This window comes from Mus pahari, chromosome 3, assembly GCF_900095145.1.
Source record: "Mus pahari chromosome 3, PAHARI_EIJ_v1.1, whole genome shotgun sequence".
NCBI lineage: Eukaryota > Metazoa > Chordata > Mammalia > Rodentia > Muridae > Mus > Mus pahari.
The window spans coordinates 110,815,051-110,838,341 of NC_034592.1; the positions used below are offsets into that span (position 1 = coordinate 110,815,051).

The 23,291-nt window shown below is 49.1% G+C and overlaps 1 protein-coding gene across 1 annotated transcript in view; it reads right to left on the bottom strand.

Moving 5' to 3' along the window:
• The window catches only part of Mal (mal, T cell differentiation protein), a 24,322-nt gene extending 3,744 nt beyond the window's left edge, over positions 1 to 20,578 (bottom strand). The window contains exons 1-3 of the mRNA XM_021194341.1: positions 19,929 to 20,578; positions 4,172 to 4,339; positions 2,554 to 2,679 (exon numbers count right to left, since the gene is read on the bottom strand). Of these exons, the coding sequence (XP_021050000.1) occupies positions 2,554 to 2,679; positions 4,172 to 4,339; positions 19,929 to 20,021 (387 nt within the window). The 5' untranslated portion in view covers positions 20,022 to 20,578. The remainder of the gene's footprint in view (positions 1 to 2,553; positions 2,680 to 4,171; positions 4,340 to 19,928) is intronic.
• Positions 20,579 to 23,291: the final 2,713 nt, after the last annotated feature.

Genomic DNA, 23,291 nt, shown 5'->3' on the forward strand with positions numbered 1-23,291 from the left:
CTGGAACTCACTTTGTAGACCAGGCTGGCCTTGAACTCAGAAATCTGCCTGCCTCTGCCTCCTGAGTGCTGGGATCAAAGGCGTGCGCCACCACGCCCAGCTGTTGAGACATTTTGACCTTTAGAAACCCTTTCCTGTGAACTTCTGCTATGACTGCCCACCACAGTGAGAAATCACCTTTTGTCAACTTCTGACAACCCCAGAGGGTTTTCTGGCAAAGAAGTTCCACTCACTGCCACCAAAGATCAGGGTGAAAAAGCTGGGCTTCAGAAACATCCAAGTTAGGATCAGAGAGGGGAACATGAGGCAGGCTGGCTGGTATAGAGGAGGCTCCAAGATCAGGTGTCAATTCTCCACGGAACAATCCAGAGGAGACTGAATGGAAGTAGCTCTATTTTGAACCTGGCTCAAACGTCACTTTATTGGTTCTAGTCCAGTGCACCTGACAACTGAGAACCTCTGGTTTTGACTCTAGCACACCTGACTTTGGCTGGGTACGTGCATGTATATATCCAAGCCCCAAAAGAGAACATAAGGACAGAATCAGCTCTGGAGTGGATGAGTAGGTGTTGTGAAAGGTCTACAATGGAGGACTATACAGCAATGTAATAAACAATTTCCATCCAACCGCATGGATAACTTAAGGGAGAGAGAGGGGGTGGGGCAGGCATAAAAGAGTAAACCTTGCATAATTCCAGTCCAAGAGGCAGGCAAAACTGAATTGGGTCTCTCTCTCTCTCTCTCTCTCTCTCTCTCTCTCTCTCTCTCTCTCTCTCTCTCTCTGTGTGTGTGTGTGTGTGTGTGTGTGTGTGTGTAGTAGTGGTAGTTCTGGGGATTGAACCCAAGGCCTTGAACATTCCAGACAAATGCTCTACCACTGACATACTCCTCAAGGCCTATATCCTAGTTCTTAAAAAAAATAGTTTATTGAAAGTAAAGGTAAAACATCTGTGTTTTTGTAGATGGGTGTGTGCAAGTGAGTGCAAGTGTCCATGGAAGCCAGAAGAGGATGCTGGATCCCCTGGACCTGGGGTTAGGGGCAGTTGTGACCCACCGAATGTCCATGCTGGAAGTGGAACCCTGTGAGAGCAATATTCTTTCTCAACTGCTGAGCCACCTCTCCAGCTCCATGAATCTTATTTCTTAGTTATAGGAGAATTCATCTTCTGAAAAATCATCAATACAACGGCTTGAACCTGTATACTTGACTGAGTCGTAGGACGCATGTCGATAAAAACTTGAGATGCAATAGAGCCAGAGAGTGTTCAACCTGTTCAGTAGGTGGGGGTTTTAATTCAACCTACCTAGATTGTCCTGTCACATCCAATCTACATCACACTGCTGTCCTGAAGACTTTTAGGGGAACTGTTGTCAAATGCTTAGATTTCTCTGAACTCAAGGAGGTCTGACGTGCTCCTTTAATGGTAGATGAAACTATCTTTACAGATGGTTGCAGAGAGGAGGGGTCACCAACCTCAGGGAGGAAGGCACAAGCTAGATGCTGCCTGGCTGTGCTGCTCTTTGGAAACTCCATGTTGGGAAGTGTTCCACGACATAGGGCAACCGAAGAGGGTAGTGACAAGATCCTCAAGGCAGCCAGGCTCATGCAAGTTGCTTAAGGGGACATGTAACTTCTCTAGGGTTGCATAGTGTCCCATAAGGATGATGCTTGGAGGGAATTTCTCCCCAGACTTTCCCTCTAGATCCAGCAAGAGACATGTTTCCCAACATCCATCTCTGTGGACTGCACCCAACCTCTGCTCCACACTCCGGGCAAATGACACAAGTGCAGGCATCTTGGAATCTGTCAGCTTGTTCTCCTTTGAGGTTGGCATGATGCACAGCTCAATTTCTAGAAACTGGAGAAGCACCATTTCTAACTTTTGTTCCTCGTTTTTGATATGCCACCCACAATTAGAAATATTGATGATTCTGAGTTAAGCACGCCAATACATTGCTCTAAGAGTACTGACCACTCAGATAAACACCTTTCTGAAATAACAGCCTCTTACTCCTTGTCATTCGGCTCGAGTCCATTAGAAAGAAAACCCATCCTGTCCTCATTGTCCCTTGTCTTGACTGAATGTCTCTATGGACAATACTCAAGGAGGGTATGAGGCCCAAGTGGCCAAACTCACTGCTTGAAACTGATACCAAAAGCCTGCATAGGTGGTCAAGACCCTGGCTTTGACACTTGCTTATCCTGGAAACAAATCCTCTCCATCTGTGACATGAGTGTAACAACTCCACTGCCCTTTCAGAATTTCTGTAAGGGTCAGATAAGAACACTTGTTGGGTCCTTAGTGGCCATCACTCCTCAGATGTCCTACCATGCACAGCCAGTCTAGCACTGAACCTTGAACCACGCATCCCCGAGAAGACATCCAGGGAAGTTATGGCTCATCTCTTCCCTTCAGAGTGGCTTCATTGCTTCATAACTGAGGGGAAGGCTTGACTTCACTAGGTTGGGTGACCTTCCACTTGGAGCATCTGCAGCAGGCAGTGAGAGCCGCTTGCTCTGTGAACCAGATGTGCGGGCTACAGCGAACTTACCACTGCGGCGATGTTTTCATGGTAATGCTTGTAGGTAAAGCCATCGAACATTGTGATGGTGGCCAGGGCTTCCAGAACTGAGGCACTGAGGTAAAATAGGGCAGCCACACAGTGGTAGGCTGCATCCTGTGGGTGAAAAGGGTTGTGTCAGAGACGAGGAAGAAGAGATACTCCAACCCAGACATGGAAACAAAGCCCTCGAATTACCTGCTCCCATCTTTGTCCCTGGCCACTGCCTTTGAATCACACCCATAACCCCTAAGTCGGCCAGCTTGATGGCTGTTGGCTGAGTTTTCTCTCCCTGGGCAGATCCCACAGTGAGCCCTTTGGTGGAGGAGGATGCTGTTTTCTCTGAGGTATTACAGAGGGAGAGTTTGGAGCATGAGCTGATTGTTCTTCCTTATTAACTTGACAGGATTAGAAACTTCTCTGAGAGACACCTCCGGGTGTGTCTTTGAGGTTGTTTCTACAGAGGCTTAACTGAGGACCGATGACTCACCCCGAATGTGAATGGCACCATCCCACGGCCTGGAGTCCCAGACTGAACAAGGAAGAGAGAGCCAGCTGAACACAAACACTCAGCCTTCTGCTTTCTGATTACTGACTGATGAGATTAGCGCCTCACCTCTTCTGCAGCTAGCCTTTCCCCACCACGACTATACCCATAAACCATGAGCCACACGAACCCTTCTGTAAACTGCTCTTTAGTCAGGTATTTTTCCATAGCAACAAGAACCATAACAAATACTGGATTATGGGAAGAAATAAAAACTGGTTCTGGACCCCAAGATCAACTGCACATGCTTACAGTCCTGACTTGGGTGTGGGCTCTTTGTCCAGGGACAGAGAAGCCCGGGCCATTTCTGTTGCTTCCACTTTGTTGTGTTGGTCTTATTTATTTATTTTGGCACCTGGTATGTTTCAAAGCAAAAGGGAACTGCGACAATGTTCTGTGTGGTTGTAATTTGGAAGTGATTTCAAAAGTGCAAGTAGGAAGGCCACCGGGAGGAACCTGCCTAGCTAGCCAAGTGACCCGACCCTCCTTAGGTAATAATAAGCAAGTCCCCCTTGGATTTTTTTGAGGCCTGTCTCCAGGGCCTCAAAGCAGAACTTACTACAAAAGAAAGAACACAGGCCATTTTGGTGCCCGAGTCTTCTGGAAAGCGTGCTTAGAATGGTAGTCACCACCAAAGCCAGGCAGAAGACGTGGTCTGGTCACTAGGGAGCCATCAGCTTAGGTCCAGCCTTCAGGACTCTGTTCCCCAAGACAGTAGCCCTCCTGGATGGTGGGAGTACCTGAGAGCTGTCAGGTGCATGTGGGTTGGGGTACTGGTTCTGCTGGAAAAGGCTAGAGCAGATAAGAAAGCCAAGCACCCCATGAGATTCTGCAGTAAGTGTACTGATCCTGCCTCTCCACTCTGACCTCCTTAATGCGGGAAGCCCTTACTGCTATGAAGAAACTGAACCAAGGCCAGGCCAACTCAGCTTTGGATTGTGCTGAAAAGAAAATGTTTCCAGGGAAGCCACAATTCTGGTTTGGAAAAGTAGTCTTCTAGTGATGGGGTTCCAGCATTGCCCCCCCCCTCCCCATACACAAGTTCCCTGGGCCAGCACTCACCAGTGTGATCCAGGAAGTCTCACCGCCGTGAGTACCAATTATGTACAAGACCATCAGGGAAGTGGTGGCCACAAAGCAGAACACAGACACAAACATCACCCAGCCCTGGGCCAGGGGCAAGGGTACCAGAGAGGAGGCAATCAGGATCCACACCAGGCCTCCAAAGATCTGCAGGGAGGAGACAGAGAGAGGGGGGGGTATTGGGACAGGGCAAAGCACAGGTCACCAGGGGGCTCAAACCCCAGCTCTGAGCCATAGCAGGAGCTCAGGGACTCTGGGGTTGCAGATACACAGAAAGAAGATACACAAAGAGGGTGGTCACGAGCCTCAGCCAAAACATCTCTTTTATCCTCCAATGCCACAGGCTAGAACTCCAGGCGCACCTTTTGCCATTGCCTTTGTCTTACTTTGTCTCATTTCTTAAGTATGATCTTCATTTATTTTATCTAATAAACATTGTATCACACCTGGACATAGTATTAAAAGCCTCATAAACATTAACTCCGTCAGCTCCAGCAACAGTGTTATGGGCAACGAAGGGACAAGTTTGTCAAATGGTGTAAGGGAGGCATGTGAGTGCATTGCTAGAGCTTATAGTATTTAGTATTAGCATTCTAATGCCTACCCTTTCTTCTGAGTGTCTGTTCTTCTCGGTTGCCTTGTTATTAAAATATTCCTTATATTATAAAGCAGTAAGCAGCCAGCTGGGGGTGACAGTACATGCCAGTGCTAGAGGTAGAGGTAGGAGGATGGCAAGTTCAGGGTTAAGCAGTGATTTCTAAGCCAGCCTAAGCTATATAGTGAGATCCTGTATCAAAATATCAAGGGCTGGACATGTAGATGGTGGTAGAAGTCAGTTGTCTAGTCACTGAAAGACCCTGTGTTCAAACCCCAGCAACAGAAAAAAAAATTGTAGCAATTAAGAGATTTTTTTTTTAAGGTTATTGATAGATAAACTTACTTGCTACACTATATTATTAGCATTTTTTTTCTCAGACTCAGAGTCTTAGATGCTCAAGTGTAGGAAGTTCTCTGGCTGTTGGTGTTGAAATTGGAGTGGATGGGTCACAGGTTGGCTTTGTGTTTGAGAGGACCACACCTCAGGGATAGCCAAAAGAGATCTCCATTGATATCCCCAGGGTTGGGGAGTTCCCATTCTCAGAGGGGAACAAAAGAGCCCCCCCAGGAAGCCAGCGGGATGGCCTAGCCACGTGAGCCGCCTCCGGATTGTCTCCACTTCTCTCTGACCCTCTTCTGCTCAAGCCTTGTCTCTCTGTCCCATGCAGATAAGGACCAGCCTGGAGAGCAGCGTGCCAGAGCAGGCAGGCCACATCCTCCTGAGCATCTGGGGCCGAGGGCAGGCAGTGCTCCCAACCTTGTGTTGAGGGTAGAATGGGACCTGCTTTTAGGAGGCATCGGAGTACGGTATGGAGAAAAGAGATGGTCAGTCAGGTCTGTCCATCCGGTCCGTTAGTGTGGGATATTTCTCTCCTACGTGCCCTTGGTCTGGTCACCTTATCCAGGGCCAATTTAAGTCAAGCTATTTGTCTGCATGCATCAAGGTAATCCTTATGTCTCTGACGCCCTTGGTCCCAACATAAGGGCATTTGGCAAGAGGTAAAAGGCGCTTTGACTGATCAGGAAGTTTTGGGAGTGAAGTTTGCCTTGGTCACAGAAGCTGTTTTCCCTGGGTGGGGATGCCAGGAGAATCCATCCACCACATCTCCCAGCCAGCCATCTTCCAGATAAGCATCCTCCCAACCATGCTGGTTGAATGACTGGACTAAACTAGAGTGACTTGTGAAGAAAACCTTCACAGGAGCAGCTTAGGTTGCCCGTATGTGTGAGAGCATGGCTCTATAGAAGCTATGTGGGATTCTGTGGGCCAGAAGGGCTTATGGGTAACTGATAAGCTTGACCTTGAAGGACACAGAGTGCCACAGAAGAAGTCTCATTCAGTTCAATCCACTCTCCCAACCCTTGCCAAAGGGCTGAGTAGATCAAGACATTCACAACTCTCAGAGCACAGCCAGCAAAGGTGGACTGGGTGATGACTGTTTTCTGTTTACTGTGGCTATAGCATTGCTTTTAGGACAAAGTGTAAACTGTGTAAGTTAAGCTAGTGTGCATGAGCACCTGCAAATGTCAGACTTCGAAACGGCTTTCAGTTCCTGGTCTGCAGAAGTATGGCTTGTACTCTATGTCCCTTATATCGCCCCTTTCCACTCTGTTCTCCGCTATGGGGACACACACAGGAATTGTGAGCGGAAGTCGAAGGCGGGGCAGCAAGCAAGCCAGAGTGAGATAACACAGGGTTGGCCAAGGTCTTCCTAGATGCCAGCACGGAGAAGGTTCTGAGATTCTGGCGAATGCCTGGCTGATTCAGGCTGCATGAGTCAGTGCTTTCCTAACTCTGCTGGGGACTACGCTGGCTCCCTCTCCACCCCACCCCATCCCCTGCCTTACACACACACACACACACACACACACACACACACACACACACAGAGAGAGAGAGAGAGAGACAGAGAGAGACAGAGAGAGACAGAGAGAGACAGGAGAAAGAGATTCCTAGAGTCCAGTCATAACCCTTGTACACAATTGGTCAGAGAGCAAAGCCTACCTTGTACCTAGGTCCAGCCTCCAGCCCCTGACAGTCCTCAGGACCTGCCTCTGAGTGTGCCACATAGCAAACTGGCACTTTTAAAAATTAGGTGTCCCCTCCACCTGTTAACCAGTATAAACAGCAGCAGGTTTCACAGTGAGGTACAGCTCTCTCTGTCTGCCTTCTTTCTTTCCGTTCAGATTTTGAGACAGTGTCTCTCATTCTAGCCCAGGCTAGCCTGGAACCATGTAACTTTGGTTCATCTCTAACTCATGTCAATCATCCTGTCTCCACCCACCCCCTGGAAGGTGGGATTAGGGACCTGAGCTATCATGCCCCGTTCTCTTTATAACATTGTTAATGAGATGCAACTCACACATGGTACAACTCGTGTGCTGAAGATCTACACTTCAATGGTGTTAAATAGATTGATGCACCATAGCCACCTTTAGATAACTTTCATAAACTCAAAACTCTACAATCAGTAGCCACCTATCATTATATTTAGCATAATGACTCCAAAGTGACTACTTCTCTTCCAGGGAGATCCCTGGGAAACAACTGCATTATCACAGTTCCCACGGGTCCCTTGTGAGGTGTCAGAGCCACAGAGCCACTGGCACCTAGGATGAGCTGGCTGTGAAGATGGTGTGCATCTGGGAACTCATCAAACATCACAAGGATTTACCTAACACCTAGGGACACTCTTCCATCAGTTTCCTGTTTGTGTTACACCTCGGACTGGGAACTGGTAACTTTGACAACATCATTGCCAGCCCTGACTTTTGCCCTCCTGTCTGACAATAGGTCTTCCCTATGCCCACTACTGCCTGCCTTAATAGGTGGGGAGCAGAAAAGAGAACGAAAGATGGAGCAGACAGGGATGGGAGTGGGGACGGTATCTATGTAACATCGGAGGCAACGTGGGGGAAGTGGCTAAGAAGGCTCACAGCCCCACTTAGAAGGCAGGAGGATGTGGGGAACAGAGCTGGGGAGAGAGAGTTATTCCCAGATGGCATTTAGAAAACATGACTTCACCGGCGATTTTCCTGTTTGAAGAGCAGCCCTTTGCTCCTGTCAGTTCCAGTACAGAAGCTCCCCCTTGACAGCTGCAGCAGCTGTGGGGCAGGAAGGCTTCCACATCTGCGGATTTAACCAAATGCAGATTGTAAAAGTGTTTGGAAAAGCCAGGCATGGTGGTGGATACCCGAACCCCCAGGAAGCCGAGGAATTCTTATGAATTAGAGGCTGAACTACAGACTTGAGTCCCTGTCTCAAAAATTACAATGAAATATTTTGGGGGAAAAAAACCCTGCATCTGAACTGGACGTAGTTTAGACTACTTTTTTTTTTCTGCCCTAAATGAAGGGTAATAGCTGGCCCTGAGTGGGTGAGGTGGCTGGCCTGGAACATAGGGCCTTAGAGGCAGAGGTGGCTTTAGCTGGTTAAGGTAGGCATGGGGCCAGGGCCTACTTGTCCAGTAGGAGGATAGAGACTGTACCCTGAAGAGGATGCTGGAGCAGGTTTCAGGGCTCCAGTGGGTGAGGCACGATGAGAGAACAGCAGGTAGCAAAAGCCGGGCTGGAGGAAGGGTGAGCCATGGAGAGCCGATATTTAGCATGAATCACGGGGGCCAAAGCCTGTTTGCATCCCACTCCACCTTCAGGTTGTCCAGAGGGCAAACAGAGAGAGCAAGCAGGACACACACGCCCAGGAGATAAGGCACTTCTGGGCAGTGAGCAGTCCTCTCAGGCCTGGCTTCAGGACCCCACTGGCCAAATATTTGTCAAGTGCGTGGGGATAGGTGAGGGTTCAAAACCATTTCTTTCTGTAATGAGAACTCTAGGTGTCTTTCAGCTCCCAGGCTCCAAACACACAGACATAACTGTAAAAAAGTAAGCATTCTACAACCAGGTGGGGGTGGGACCCTGGGGTCTGTTCATCCTAAAGCCTGGCTTCCGTGCCCCCATTTCTATTCCATCATACCAGAGACAGCACAGTAGCTGCCAACAGTGATCTCAAATAAAGCTCTCCGAGTTGCTGTTCTGGGAGCTACATGGATTGACCAGACCCTCTGGGCCCCAGTGCTCCAAGCTAGAAAGTAGGGGTAGAACCTGGATTGATGCTCTAGGGTCCTAATCCCTGACTAGGCATCAAATTATCTAGAACACCTTTAAAAAACAAACAACAACATTCAGGCCCAGGCCCAGGGTCAGAATTAACTGGAAAGAGGCAGACGGTGGGACAAGAAACAGAGGATCCAGGCTCCTTGCCAAAGGCTGGGAGCATGTTTTCATAACACGGGGCTCCAGGTGATAGTCTGCATGTCCCTGACAAAGCAAAAAGACAGCAGACACTGACTCCGCTCCTGCAGGGTCCCCAGCAGAGCCAAAGAGAACTCCACTGTTGGTCCTGTCCAGCCTTGTGATGCAAAAATATCACGAGAAACTGTTTTTTGTCTTCGAGCGTCCATCCCTGTCTTGCTTTGTGCATGAGTTCAGCTTGTTGCTGGTTGTCCTCTAACGCCAAGACACAGCCTCACTGGCTGAGTGGCGGGCTGTGCCTGGGGCAGGAATGATTGATGGGCTGGAAACTGCCTGGCATCGGGTGCTGGACAGAGCTGTAGGGATGGTTCAAATGCAATAAAAATGTTTTCAAAGGTTTAAAAAATGGTTCTTATCCATAACTCACTCAACTGAATGATCTTTGTGAAAAATAGTTTCCTCAGGAGATAGATAGTTTCTGGGGGAGCTTTCATAGGAGCCCCAGGAAGATTCCCACTGTTTTATCTTTCTTTATTACTATTTATGTGTGACTGCACATTTGACAGTCAGAGGGAAACTTTTGAGAGTTGGTTCTCTTCTTCCACCATGGGTTCTGAAGGTTGAACCGAAGTGGTTAGGCTTAAATGGTAAGCACGTTAGCCTTTGGGCCAACTCTCTGGCCTCCTGCTCAGTCTTATGAGTAACCTATGGGAAGCAGACCAGAGTGGGCAAGGGTACAGACTAGACTTTAAGCTAGAGTTCCGAGCTTGGATCATAGATAGCTTTGCCATACCGTCTGGTCCACCCAGTCCCCCTGGGTAAGTTACTTAGCTTTTCTGTTGTTCCTTTTGTGTATGAAATGGTGACAATGATACTTATGAAGAGAGTTGACATCAGTGAAGATCTGTTGTGAGTAAAGCAGTCCCACCTGTGACCACACAACAATTCAAATGGCCTGTGATTTCAGTATGTGTAACTGCTCACTTGCTATCTTGCAGGGAGCTGGAGTTAACTAATTAATCACCTATGGTTATTTTGTTTTGTTTTGAGACAGGGTCTTAATATGTAGACCAGACAGGATGTCTGCTTGGTTATAGTCTAGGATTACTGGAGCTAGGAGTCACATCGAGAACTGGGGATATAGTGTAGCTGGTAGACGGTTTGCCTAATATGTGTGAAGCCTGGGATTCCATCCCCAGCACCTCCTGAAAGGGCTATGCCTGGTGGCACACACCCATCATCTCAGCCCTGCAGGAGTGGAGGCAGGGGACTAAGGAGTCCAAGATCATCCTCAGTTACATAGTAGTTTTAGGCTGGCCTGTGATACATCAGATCTTGTCTCAAAACAAAACAAAACAAAAGACTATGCAAGCATCAAAAAAGAAAATACCATACTGTGCCCCAAACTGAAAGTTCTGAAAGTTGTATAACATGTGCCTGCCCAAGGGAATATAATGGCCACGTAATATAATGGGGCTATCTTTCTTACAATGAGCTCACTTGTCAAAGAAGAAAGGAATTCTCCAGGACATTCTTGAGATTCATCTGGAGTTTCTGTTGCTTGTGGAGCTGAAAGAGCGCTTCATCCTAGCTCATCCACTGCGGGGATTGAGTGGCTGAGGTCAACACCAAGGATTTGTTCCAATTCTCTGGTTGTTTCCTGAGAGCACTGCTATATTCTGTCAGAGTCCCCACAGCAGAAAATCTGCCAGGGAAACATGCCAAGACAGAAGCCGAAGAGTATATCACCCACACGCAAACCCCTTGAGCCAGGCATCAGGGCTCCCAACAGCCCCCTTATAGGTAAATGTGACCAGGAGCTTGTGAGTTGACTTCTTGGGAAGTAGAGGAAATGGCCACAGAACACAGGCTGTCCATCAAACACTAGTCTGCCCTTCATCCCCTGGGAGGAATAGAGAAGATGGCCTCATCAGCCGAGAGGTGCCAGTCGGCACACCCAGGCTTCTGGGAGGGTTGTTAGGTCCATACCCACGAATGCTGTCCTGAGGCCACCAGGAACGGCAGTCCCATCTCTCTGTTGGCCACGTGCAGGCTGAAGCTTTCAGTAGCCAAGAGTTATGTCAACATTGAGTGTACTGGTGAGTTTTATGTCAATTTGACACAAGCTAGAGTCATCGGACAGGGGGAAACCTCAGTTGAGAAAATACCTCCATCGGATCTGGCTGTAGACAGGGAAGCCTATAGGGTAGTTTTTACATTATTGATTGATGGGGGGAGGGTCTAGCCCATTGTACATGGGGGCACCCCTGGGCTGGTGGTCCTGGGTGCCATAAGCCATGAGGAGCAAGCCAGTAAGCAGTACTTCCCAATGGTCTCTACATCAGCTCCTGCCTCCAGGCTCCTGCCCTGTTGAATTCCTGCCTTGGCTTCCCTCAGTGAACAGTGACTTGGGATGTGTAAGACAAATAAATCCTTTCTTCCACAAGTTGCTTTTGGTCATGGGGTTTCATCATAGCAATAGCAACCCTAAGAGACTAGAATTTTACTTGTGGTAGTGACTTGAATAGTGTCAAAATGGTTGTATAGCTTGAAGATTCATTCTGTAAGCCAGAGAACGGGAAATTCTTGTTCTTTGTGTGCATGCATGTGTATATATATATGAATGTGCATGTATACAAGTGTTAACTGTCCCTAATATATGTTCACATGAGTTTGTGTGTGTGTGTGTGTGTGTGTGTGTGCATCTGTGAATGTGTGTTTGTATGCATGCATGCACACACCTGGGCACACACTTGCATACAAATGTGTTCTTATGTGGAGAGGCAGATTAAAGATGAGTTACTGCCAAGGAGGGAGACGGCACCACAGTAGTCAACAGGACACAGAGGATGAGGTTTTGGAAAAATGTTATGGAGAGAGGGGGAAGGGGTCAGGGCAACACCCTTGACCACTAAACACCACAGCTTTCCCAGTGTTCCTTGGATTTGCCTTCAAAAAAAATAAGCTTGGATGGAACCTGAGGCCTCCTTTCTTGTTCTGAGAGTTGAGGCTGACAGTAGAAGCAAACTCAGGGAAGTCCACCAAGATGTCAGCTCCATCTCCTGGGCTGGGAGAAACTATGCTCCTAATGAGTCAGCCTTCCTTCACTCTCCTAGTTGCTCACTCATGCACAGAACAGGCACCAAGAGTGACCATGTCAATACTGTGACAGGCACACCCATGGAGCCTGGCCTTATTCAAAGAAATACACCAGGACATGGGGTGCATCAGTGTGCTTGCCTAGCATGAGAAGGGTCCTGATCTGGATCCCTAGAACTGAGCATGCACACACACACACACACACACACACACACACACACACACACACACACACACACGCGCGCGCGCGCACACACACACATGCACACGCACACGCATACTCACGCGCAACATCTCAGCCTCCATCTTGCAGTCCTGTCTCCTGTGAGAACAGTTCTGGGTCTTCCAGTGCAGACTCAGGCAGCTAACCAAAGCATGATGTAATCAGAAAGAAGTTTCAAAGGCTTCACTCAGGACAGGCAGAGGCCAGCAATCTGTACTGCAGCCCTATACTGACCCCTCCCCTACGAGCAGAGTACAGAGGAGGGGGTCAGAGGATTCCGTGTCTGGGAATCCTGGCTCATTGGGTGTCTGACTTCTGGGTCTGTGCACTGGGTGTGTTAGGGAGAAAGGCCTGCCTCAGTTTACCTATGTCAGTGACGTTTTAAAAAATAATCCCTTCACCACCAGGTCTCTTTACTCCAGGAGAGTTTATGGCTCCACCATCCCTCCTAAGGAGGTTGGACAGTGACAGAGTCCTACTTCATCTGAAGGGAAGAGCAGGGCTTGGAGAACCTTAGTTCTGTTTGGCTGAGTTCGAGACCTCAGTTGATATTTTCGGGGTGGGTGGGGAGTGGGTAAAGCCCTTTTCTGATCTGCAGTCCCTTCTCCCTGTGGTACTAGGGAAGTCCTCTCTCCCATTCCACCTGCATAGGGAAATATGGCTGACTTAACCGACAGCTTCCTCTCAGCCAGGGGTAAGCTGCCGGTCCCTGAATGAATGAAGGCTCCCTCTGACTGACCAGTGTCGGTGAATTCCACACACATAGTCTCATTTGGATGGAAAATTTTGTATCACACCTACACTCCCTGGCTGTGCCCAACAAGATAAACAGAATCAGAGTTTCTGTAAAAAAAATACCTGACAAGCCACCTGTAAAAGACAGAATCCGTGGAAACACTAGACCAGAAAGGAGTGGCTTTAATGCAAGAAAACAAAGGGTATTGACAGGCATCAGCAAGTCAGTTAGTAACTCAGTGAGCACAAAAACCACGTGTGTATCCAAAAGCCCCCAACAGAGTCCCAGCATGCTTTCTAGAGATCTGAGGGCATTCTTGGGACTTGGTGGCCACTTCCAGCTTCTCCTTTCATCTGCCTTTAAAGTCAGGGTCCTCTTGTGATCTGTAAATTCGAGTCAAGTAAGAGCGGCCACTGTCCGTTTCCTATCAGCATTGCTGAGAACAAATCCTACTTTCAACAAGTCTTGTAGCATGCCCAGTCTTCAGGCACGGTCTCAAGACAAGCCCCAGAGGCCTGCAGAACATGAGCTAAGCACCAAGAAAGGGTGCTATTAGGGCAGGCTTCTGGGTGATGGAGGGAGGTAAGGCTGAAGGGCCACTCCTGAAAGAGAAGCATTTTCACACACCCCTACCCCATTGAGCTATGTGGCTGGTTTTAGATGGCCTGAAACCCAAGAACTAGGTGGGTCCCTTCTCTTCCTGCCAGGCTTCCTGGTCGTACTATGCCTGACTTGTCACCACACTTCTGCCGGGCAGGACAGATGATCAGGAATGTGACAGCACACTTCTGTGTGTCCCTCCCTGTACCTGCGCCCTTCCGGACAGTCCAGATAGTGTCACGCACTTGGGAAAGGTTAATTCCATTCCCACTGGGAATCAGTTCCCGTGCCTGTAGGGTGACACAGCAATCTGTGTCATGCTTAGAATCCCCAGAGAAGCTGTCTCCACCCATCCTGACAAAGGCTGGCTGAGAGGCGCCAAGAGCAGCTAGGGCAGCAGCCAGCCTTTGGGACAAAAGGCAAGACAGGGTTACCACCACACCCACTTTTCCTTAGCTGCCCATCAAGCTGGCTGGAGGGAGTTGCTAACTTAGTTATTGAATCCTGATGGGGAAAAAGAGCCACTGGGAAGGCCCCACAGAAAGCATCTGTGCGGGACACAGTGACTTGGGGATACAAATTAGTGTCCTTCACAGTCCCACCTGTCTTCAAGCTTCATCCTACCCTGCCAGGGCTTGAACCAGACAAAGAAAATGGTGACTATCCTCTGTGGGCACAGGATAACCAGTTGATCCCAGAGCAGTGGCTGAATTATTAGCCAATTAATAATAATTATATCTAATAGCTATTGAGTTGAACTATATCATACAATCTTAAGAGTTATGTGTATATATTTTGTATTGCATAATGGCATTGTGGTCAATGACAGGCACATACAAATGAGTAGCTCTATAAGATTTTACCACCTGGTGATGTCATGGCATCTTCGTTTATGAAAGTAGACACAGTGGCCTTCGCACCACAACAAAATTTCCTAATGAAACTGTGATGGTCAGCGTTGTCAACTTGACACAACCTAGAATCACCTGGGAATAAAGTGTCAAGGGAACTGGGTTGCCTGTTGGCAAGTCTGTGGGGTTTATTAACTAAGTTAACTAATGTGAGAAGACCTAGCCCACTGTGGGCAGCACCATACCCTAGGCAAGGTGTCCTGAAATTAAGCCTGAGCCCAAGCAGGCAAATAAGTGAGTATGTGTGTATTCATTTCTCTCTGCTCTTACTGTGGATATAATGGGACAAGCTAATTTGAAGTTCCTGCTTTGACTTTCCCACAGTGATGACATGTAACTGGGATTGTAAACTGGGATTATAAACTCCTTTCTTCCCTAAATTGCTTTTTGTGGGGGTATTTTATCATAGCAGCAGAAATGAATGTGACATTTACCCACAGAGTCTTACTAAGTCTACCATGAAATCAACCCTCTAGCTGGGATTGGCTTTAGACATGGCCATGGGACTGTTAGTACCAAGGGAGAGGATAATAGTCCCTTGGTCCTCGTCGGCTCTCAGCTGGGTTAGGCTCTTGGCAGGAAGGGGATTACAGAGGAGATGGTTTGGGGGGCAACTCATGTCTGTACCTCCTGCCATAAGACAATGGATGGAAATAAACTCTGTTCCTTTCCAGGAAAAGAATAACGAGGTTCGTGTTTAATACCCGAAGAACAAAGGAAGGAGCAACACCCAGGGCCAGCATGCCCTCTTCTGTGGTCCACCCTGGCGAAGGCTGTCATCTTTGGCCATTCTCTGTAGTTCCCACTCTCTAAAACCTGTTCCTTTGGCCTTCAGGGGCCTCCTTAGAAGTTGAGCCAAGAGTTTCAGAGGGACCTGTCCTGCTTCCTGCCTTCCTCTTGCCTGTGTCCCATATGTTCTGTCCCCTGCCCAAGTATATTGACCTGTCACAACTTCTAACGAGGCGTTCCTGCCATTCTGCAGGGCTGGGGACCTTGATGTATTCCTGTGATCCACACTGTGGGGTTGTTTTGCCCAGATAAGGGCAGAAAACTACCGACGTGTGAAGCATTAATCGCACAGAGCCTGCGGCTGTGAGGCTGGAGTGAATCAGTAACCCTGGGAAAGGCCACTGCTGATGCTTAGCCGGATGCTAGTGGGAAACGGAGCCTTCCTGCCAGCGTACAGAAGGACACAAGCATCGTGTGTCCAACTGGGACCAGTCTGTTCCTTATTCTTGGGATTAATCTAAACCCATGGGACGGGGTCAGCCACACTCTCCCGTGATGCTTTGCTTCAAGGATTAGGGTGCCTTTACCACTGGCTTCATATTCAGTGACTGGAGAAGAGACAGTTACTGGAGTATTCTACTAGCACCTTCCTCTAGGACTTCAGGTCTCAAGTCATGCCAGACCTAGAGACAGACAATGTGAGTTCTCAGGGGGAAGACTGAGCAGGGCTCTACTGAGAGGTCTTAACCAGTCTCCTGCCAGAAAGTATTTAATTCATCAAGAGTCAACTTCTGGCTTCCTCTAACTCAGGACTGGCTGCCTCCTGGTCCAGTGTCCACCCCAGCAGCCCTTTATTTCAATGATGGGGTTTGGTGTCAAAGCATAGTGCAGTCATTCTTGGGTGGGCAGCTCCAGGGTCCCTCTACCTGTCCTGCAGACACATGCAGGGACACCCCACTGAGAGCTGACCTTTCTGTCCCCTTCCAGCATTTCAGTTTGTGTGCCCTCCTTCTCTGCACTGGCTGGAGGCTCTCAGGTAGGGACGATACCTCTGTGACCCTGCTGGGCTCTGAGTTACCAATTCCTGATCAAAGCAGGCCACTGGTCCTTGAAAAACTGGAAAAGTCACTTCTCAAAGCCAAGAACTCCTCTCCCCAGATCTCTATAATTCTGCCTTTAGAGGAGAGGAGAAGAGTGGAATGCTGGGGCTGAATTTGGCAGCACGCCCCTCTGGAGAGTTCAGAGAGGACCCCCGAAACACAGGACACACAACACCACATAGCCTGGAGGAGTCTTTGCATCTCCTTCTGTCCTACTCCCTAGGGACACCAGGGAAATGTCCCCTCAAACAGAGAGTGTCCATGCCATGGAGTTGTGAGAACTTCAGGACACCTGGGAACCTCACTCCTGCCTCTAAGATATCCATTCTTCTATCCACTCTTCAAAAAGGTCTTAAAAGGTGGCCTGGATTACATATGGCCACACCCACTGAGTCAGTGGTCAGTGTAGGGTTTATTATTTTTATGTAGCAGTGGTGTTGTAACCAGCATCTCCGGAGTGACTCTGAGATGTCCCTACATTCCCCGATGGGTGAGAGAGAGCTGCCAAGTGGGTTGAATTACCTGCTCCAGAACACTTTTGGGGTAAGAAAACAGTTGTCCCAACCCAGGCAAGTGGCTCCCTCTCTTTCTCAGTTTCCACCTGGACCTGCAAATGCAGGGTCTGGGATTCTACATCTCTTGGGCTCTGGTGGGCTGACTGCTTGATGCACTCAGAAATCTGTTTCATCCTCTCACGACCCAATCAAGGCTCTGTTTTTGTCCTCAGCCAGGCAAAAAAACTAGGACCTGTCTAGTCATTTTCAGACAATAAAAAGTTCTACTTTATTCTGAGACTCACTTATTAAAAAGCCATCATTTTAATAAATAACAGACCCAGCTCAATGTAGGAGTCAATACTGCAAACCAACTCCGGATGGCTCCCTCATCCTGCCTCCACCCCTAAATATGTACCTAGCAAGTCCCTGCTGTCACCAGGGACTGACCCTGCCTCCTTCCCCATATGTTTGAGGCGTGCAGGGGTGTATTAACAGCCACTTTTGGAATTCCGAGTACCTCTTTTTAAAAAGACAGCCTATGACTATGTAACCCAGGCTGGCCTCAAGAATCATGGCTCCTGACTGAGATTATAGGTATGAACCACCATACCAGGCTCCTAGCACACTCTTCTCCAGGAAGTTTTGTCATAAACTTCTAGCTATTCTTGATGACAACCCACCTCTTGGGGAGGGCGGGGGGGGGTGATGGCCGCATTTCTGGCACATCTGTTAGGTTCCACGGAGGGGGGATTATCTCCTTTCCTAGATGACTCCCTCGGCTGAGCATCATTTCATGGGTTCATTGTCATTTGTATTTTCCTGGAAGAAAGGTTCTGCTCAAGCCATTTGGCCACATTATAATTGTATTTTAGGCATTGAGTTATAATATTCTAGTTTAAGAAGACACCCCTGAGCTGGTCAGTGCCTCTTCCGGGCTTCTAGCTTTCCAGCTTTCTGTGAAAGCACAGACTGTTTCATATGCACGGTCTATGCTGAGGAACACTTACCAGACTGAGTCGGCCTTCTCCCTTCTTCCCCAGGCAGAAAGCCAGCCCTAATCTCTCCAGGAAGAAAGAATCAAAGATGGCATGTGAGCCATCGAAGGTCTCTGGAGAAAGTGACAGATGTGGGAGATGGGCAGACAGAAGAGCAATGGCTGAGGTAGAAGGGGCACATTTCTTAAAACACAAAGGGACGGATTCTGGTCAAGAGGGACCCCCGCTACCACACACAGGACCGGAGAGCACACTGGTGCGGGGCATTTTCACTAAACAAATAGCTCTGAGATTTTCTACACAAAGTGACTCTTCACAGGGACAGTGGGGTCCTCCTGCCCTCTCTGTGGATTCGATTGTCCTGCCTGTTCCTAGCCTCAGAACTAACCTTTCCGTCATACTGAGTAACTAAAAGAGGGCCCTTGGCGGCTGTGGACCTGAGACCACCAGAGCTCCCCTGCCCATGCGCGCGCGTGTGTGTGTGTGTGTGTGTGTGTGTGTGTGTGTGTGGCTACAATCAAAGTTTTCACAAAGAAGCATGAAGACCAACTGCCACTTTATCTCATGACTTGGTATGGTGTTCTCCAAGGAGCCAACAGCAGTTTCTAGAGACTAAGATTCCCCCCCCCCCTTAAAAACCTCTGTGTCACATCACACCTCAGGTGGAATCTTGCTCTCTTTTGATCAGGCCTCTGTAAGTTCCTCTTTGTAAAAATCTGAGGAGCCATCCATGACTTATTCCCAGGTCCTGGATACCATCTGCTCATTTCTAGAAACCCAACAATGGGCAGACATAGGTTAAGAAATGTCAAAGACAAGAATGTTCCCCCACCCCCCACCCCCACCCTGGCACCCAGTAGGTGCTTTCTCATATGGGTCAGATGCCTGTGTCAAATGCATTAAGTTGGCACTGTTCCAGGGTTTGCTCAGCAGTCCTGAACATAGAAGGAACTCTATGAGACTGGAAGGCTTGCTAAAGACCTGGATGACCTTGGCAAGCCTAACCCAGTTCTGGGCATTGGCTGCTCCTATTTGTAAGCTAGTGGTGTGCAGGGCTTCTTATGTTACTTCCATAGCCTTGGCCATGATTGTGCCTGGGGTGTGAAATCACTTTAGAAACACCCACATTTGGGTTCAACTCAATACTCATCTCAATTTCAGTGACATTCCCTTGATGATGGAGCCTACTGTCCTTGGTGTCCACAGCCTCCTTTGCTAACCATCCAGTTAGAAGCCAGGATCCAGTTGTTAAAACCACCTACACTTTTTTTTTTCCTCCAAGTCATTACTCCACACAAAGACCTCCACGTGGTGGGAGCACAGGAAATGTCTCCACACCCACAGAATTAAACAAATACCCTCCTGTCCAGGTAAGTGCTAAAGGACCCTGGGGACTAGAAACTGAAGTAGCTCTGAAACCTCACCGGAGCTCACAATAGGGAAGTTTCTCGAAGCTAGTGGGTCGGTTCTAGGGTGTAAGGCTAGTATAGTAGAACCCAACCAGGCGCAGAGTCAGCCCAAGGTCAGCCAAGGCAGGCGACAGAATTCACCTGTCTTCCCCAACTCTTCCCTCCCCTCACACGGGCTTGGGGACCGCAGCCCAACAAACGACAGCCACTGTTTTTCAAAATTGGCACAGAGGCATTCCCTTCCCAGAAACGTCAAAGGGCCTGAAAAGGCTGGCTACTCTTGATCTCCAAATCTCTGTCGCCAGCATGGAAGGGTTCTTTAGTTGGGTTTGTTTACTCAGACTCTCGGTGGACCTTGTAAGGAAACTGCGCTCCGATAGGAGCAAAACTCTAGGAAGCAGTTTTTCTGCACCTGCCTGGGAAATCGGTTCGCTAATTTAGAAAGGAACAGACCACCGAGAGATGGGGGAAACTTTCCCGAGTTTGGTTCTCTCCATGCTGCTGGTGTGACTGGGGACAGCGCTGCAGAGCGCCCGAACAACTCAACCCACCCCGTCCCTTCCCCAGAGCAAGGCGCGCTATCACTCACAAACTCACAAACGAAGAGCAAGTCAGGGAAGGTGGTGAAGACCGAGAAGCCACTGGGCAGGGTGCTGCCACCCGAAGCCGCTGCTGGAGCCATGCCTGCGAGCTGGCGTCGGCCTTGGGACTGGACACGGTCGCCTTCGGCTCTGCACTGACCACTCGCTCCCTCCGCAGCAGAGCCCAGTGGCCGCGGCGCCCTCCCGCGCGGGTTAAAAGCTGAAAAGCCAGGGTCAGAGGAGGGCGGAGCTCCGGCCACCCGCCCCGCCCGGCTCTAATGCCCTAGGCTGAATCGCCTCTGGCGCCGCCCTGAAACCCAACGGAGTGCTCTCTGAAGGTCTGCAGGGCTTGGTTGGGAGTCTGTACTGTCTTGGCCAGCCCTAATTGCCACCTGCCTGAGGGCAGTGGATGGAGCGGCTGGCGCGCGCACTTCCCTGTGTTGCGCAACACGCAGGTGATCACTATTCATCAATAACCTATCCGAGACCTCTCCACTTTGGCACCGATTCCCTTTAACTCTAGTGGTGTCTCCAGTCTTCCGCTGGGTGGGTGAATATGTAGTCTTCACATCCAAGCTCCCAGAGGGCACAATTCAGATTTTGATCTCACCTGCAGGAGTTCTAGGGACAACTGTGAGGCTCGTCAGGGGAACTATATGCCAGCAGGAGGGAAGGAGGTGACTCTAAGAAGAACGAATCTGAGAGGCTGTCTGACAGTGGGCAGCAGCGGTGGTGGTGATGGGACAAGTTGCATTCACGGGACAGATATTGCCAGGGGAGATTCCCTCAGTTCTGGAGATGGGGCAGCCCTCCCCCATCCCCGTGTCCTTTGACTCTATTGACTGAGTCGTTTGTGGGGTTTTACTCTTCTTGTACCACAACTTTACGTTTTATTTTTGCCTTTATTTTTAAACAAGTATCACACCCCAGTAACTGCCATTTATATCACACCAATCTTTTTTTTTTTTTTTTTTTTTTTTTTTACACACACACGGTAAGGCTAAACTCTGTCCCTAGCTGAAAGGGGAATGGCCTGTCTCAACCTCCAGCTCACATTCTGAACTTGACCTCCACCTACCCAGCTGCCACTACTGTTCAGGGTCTTGTATGTATAGGGCCCCTCCCACTTTCCCTTTGCAGAGCCTCATTCCATTTCCTACAAGAAGTACATTTCTGGGCATATTTTTCAAAAGCAAGACTCCATGCCTATGAACTTGCTGGTGGGAGCAACTGCTTATAGGAAAGGACCAGAGGTTTGAAGTGGGAAGACGCTCTGTTCTATTGTGAGCCGCTCCACACTGTCGGCTCCCCAGGTTAAGGCCTCTAGACAAGATGAGCTGTGAGGTACTAGGGCCCCTTCCCCTATCCCCTCACCCTGGGCAGCTTACAACATGGTAGCCCTGCTGGATCCTGACAGTGTCTCTTCCTCCTAAGGAGATACTTAGTGGAGGCAAACCCAAGCAAGCTGGCCACAGAAAGCCACCACCAGCCGGATATAAGATGACCAACAAGCAAATTCAGCTGAAGTTGGTTAGCAATTTCTAAGGGAATGCATACTAACTATAAAAGCCCACTCGGGTGCTGTTGACTCTACAATGTCTTTGCCTGGCTTTGAATATCCTTGGTTTTGTTTATTTCAAACCTTTGTTGCTAAGTCCTTCTTCACATTTGGGCTAATGACTTAAGGGAAAAGTACTGGTGCACTCAGGAAGGTTTGGCAGTTCCAGTTCCCACAGGATAAGGGGGGGGGGCTCTAAGTCTGGAGGGAGGATTAGCTGGTCATCTTGGCCAATGTCAAGGAAATCTGCCTCCCCTCCCACGTCTTGGTGACCCTCCCATCTCACCTGGAACCCTTTGCTCCATGCTCACCTTCCTGACCACATTCTACCCAAATCTATGCCATCTTCTTCCCCAGCGCAGACTGCCCCAAGTGTTAGCCCAAGGATGAGAGTAAGGAACAGGGGGGCTCCGCTTTGTCTGAGCCGAGCAACAAAGGAAGCACTAGAATGACTCCATCTGAATATAGAGCTCCCTGGCTGTGTAGATGGGTCTGGTTTCAGTCAGCTGAGCATCACCAGGCTGTACTGGGCCGCTTGCTAATGATCCAGAAGGCTCATATTTATAAAAATCCAGGGCCACAGTTAGGGTTCCAGAAAGATATGGACGATGAGCTCTAGTCAATAATCCACTGCAGTGCCCTTAAGTCTTCCTAGAAGCACAGGAGTGCCCAGGGTCTAAGGTGGGTCTGGGCCTTTTGTTAAACTATATGGTAGCCTATGGTGTCTTTTTCCAAGGTAGGATATGAGAGGTTATAATAGTTGTGCAGCATGAGTCAGGAAGAGGTCATTTCTCTCTCTCTCTCTCTCTCTCTCTCTCTCTCTCTCTCTCTCTCTCTCTCTCATGCAAAGGGCAGGAGAGAACAGGTTTGGGGAGAGGGGCATGCTCAGGAAAGTATTTGTGGAACAGGAACTGCCAACAACCAACAGCAGGTACAATTTGGTTTTGGGGTTTCAAGTAAGGTAACTTCCAGTTTACTGATGGCTCAGAAGGGAAAGGCCCTCCTGAGTCCACAGAGTAGTGTTCAGCGTTCAACCGGACTGATGCTGTCCTGTAAACCTTTAGGAACTTGTGATCAACGTTCCCAAAAGATCACCCCCACCCCAGTCTCCCAAATTCAGTCTTAGTGGTCATCTCAGACATGGTCCTGGGCACTTGTTCCCCGAGGCACCCCGCCCACTAGTGGGGCTTGGGACCTTTCAATTTCCATCTTAGGAGCGCAAGGAAGTTGGGAGGCCATCGTGTTCACATGGATAGAGAAGCATTTTGCAGGTCTGAAATTAGAGAGCTACCTTGGGTGGGCCCTTAACAAGGGACTTTATTTATCATCAGTTGTCCACGGCTACCGGTTTCACTGCATGGTGTAAAGGTTGAAGGCCCTGCTGGGTGGATGGCTTCATGGCTGTCCCAGCGTCCTTGGCCTTAGAGATGAGGAGAGCTGGCAGGCATGATCATCCAGCGTGGCAGCAGACACTTGGCTTGGATGATATTTCTTAATATCCAGAGCTGTCTTGTCTGCCATTACTCTACCACCCAGACTCACATGTGTGATAATGGGCCCCGGCTACATGGTGGGTAAATAGGCATCTTGGAGCCAGAAGGTTCTGCCCTTACTGCTTCTGGGGCTCCTGCAGAGTGGAGGTTATGCTGGGGGTTATGGGGGTGCTTAGCTGCCTCCAAGGGCAAAGGGTTCCACCCTTTTCTTTTCTTTGCCTAGCTCTTCTATGCCCGTGTTTTCTAGTACCAGAGAGACAGACATGGTCCTCCACCACCGAGGAAGCCGTCACCAGGCTCCCTAAGGCAGGGTTTGGCAT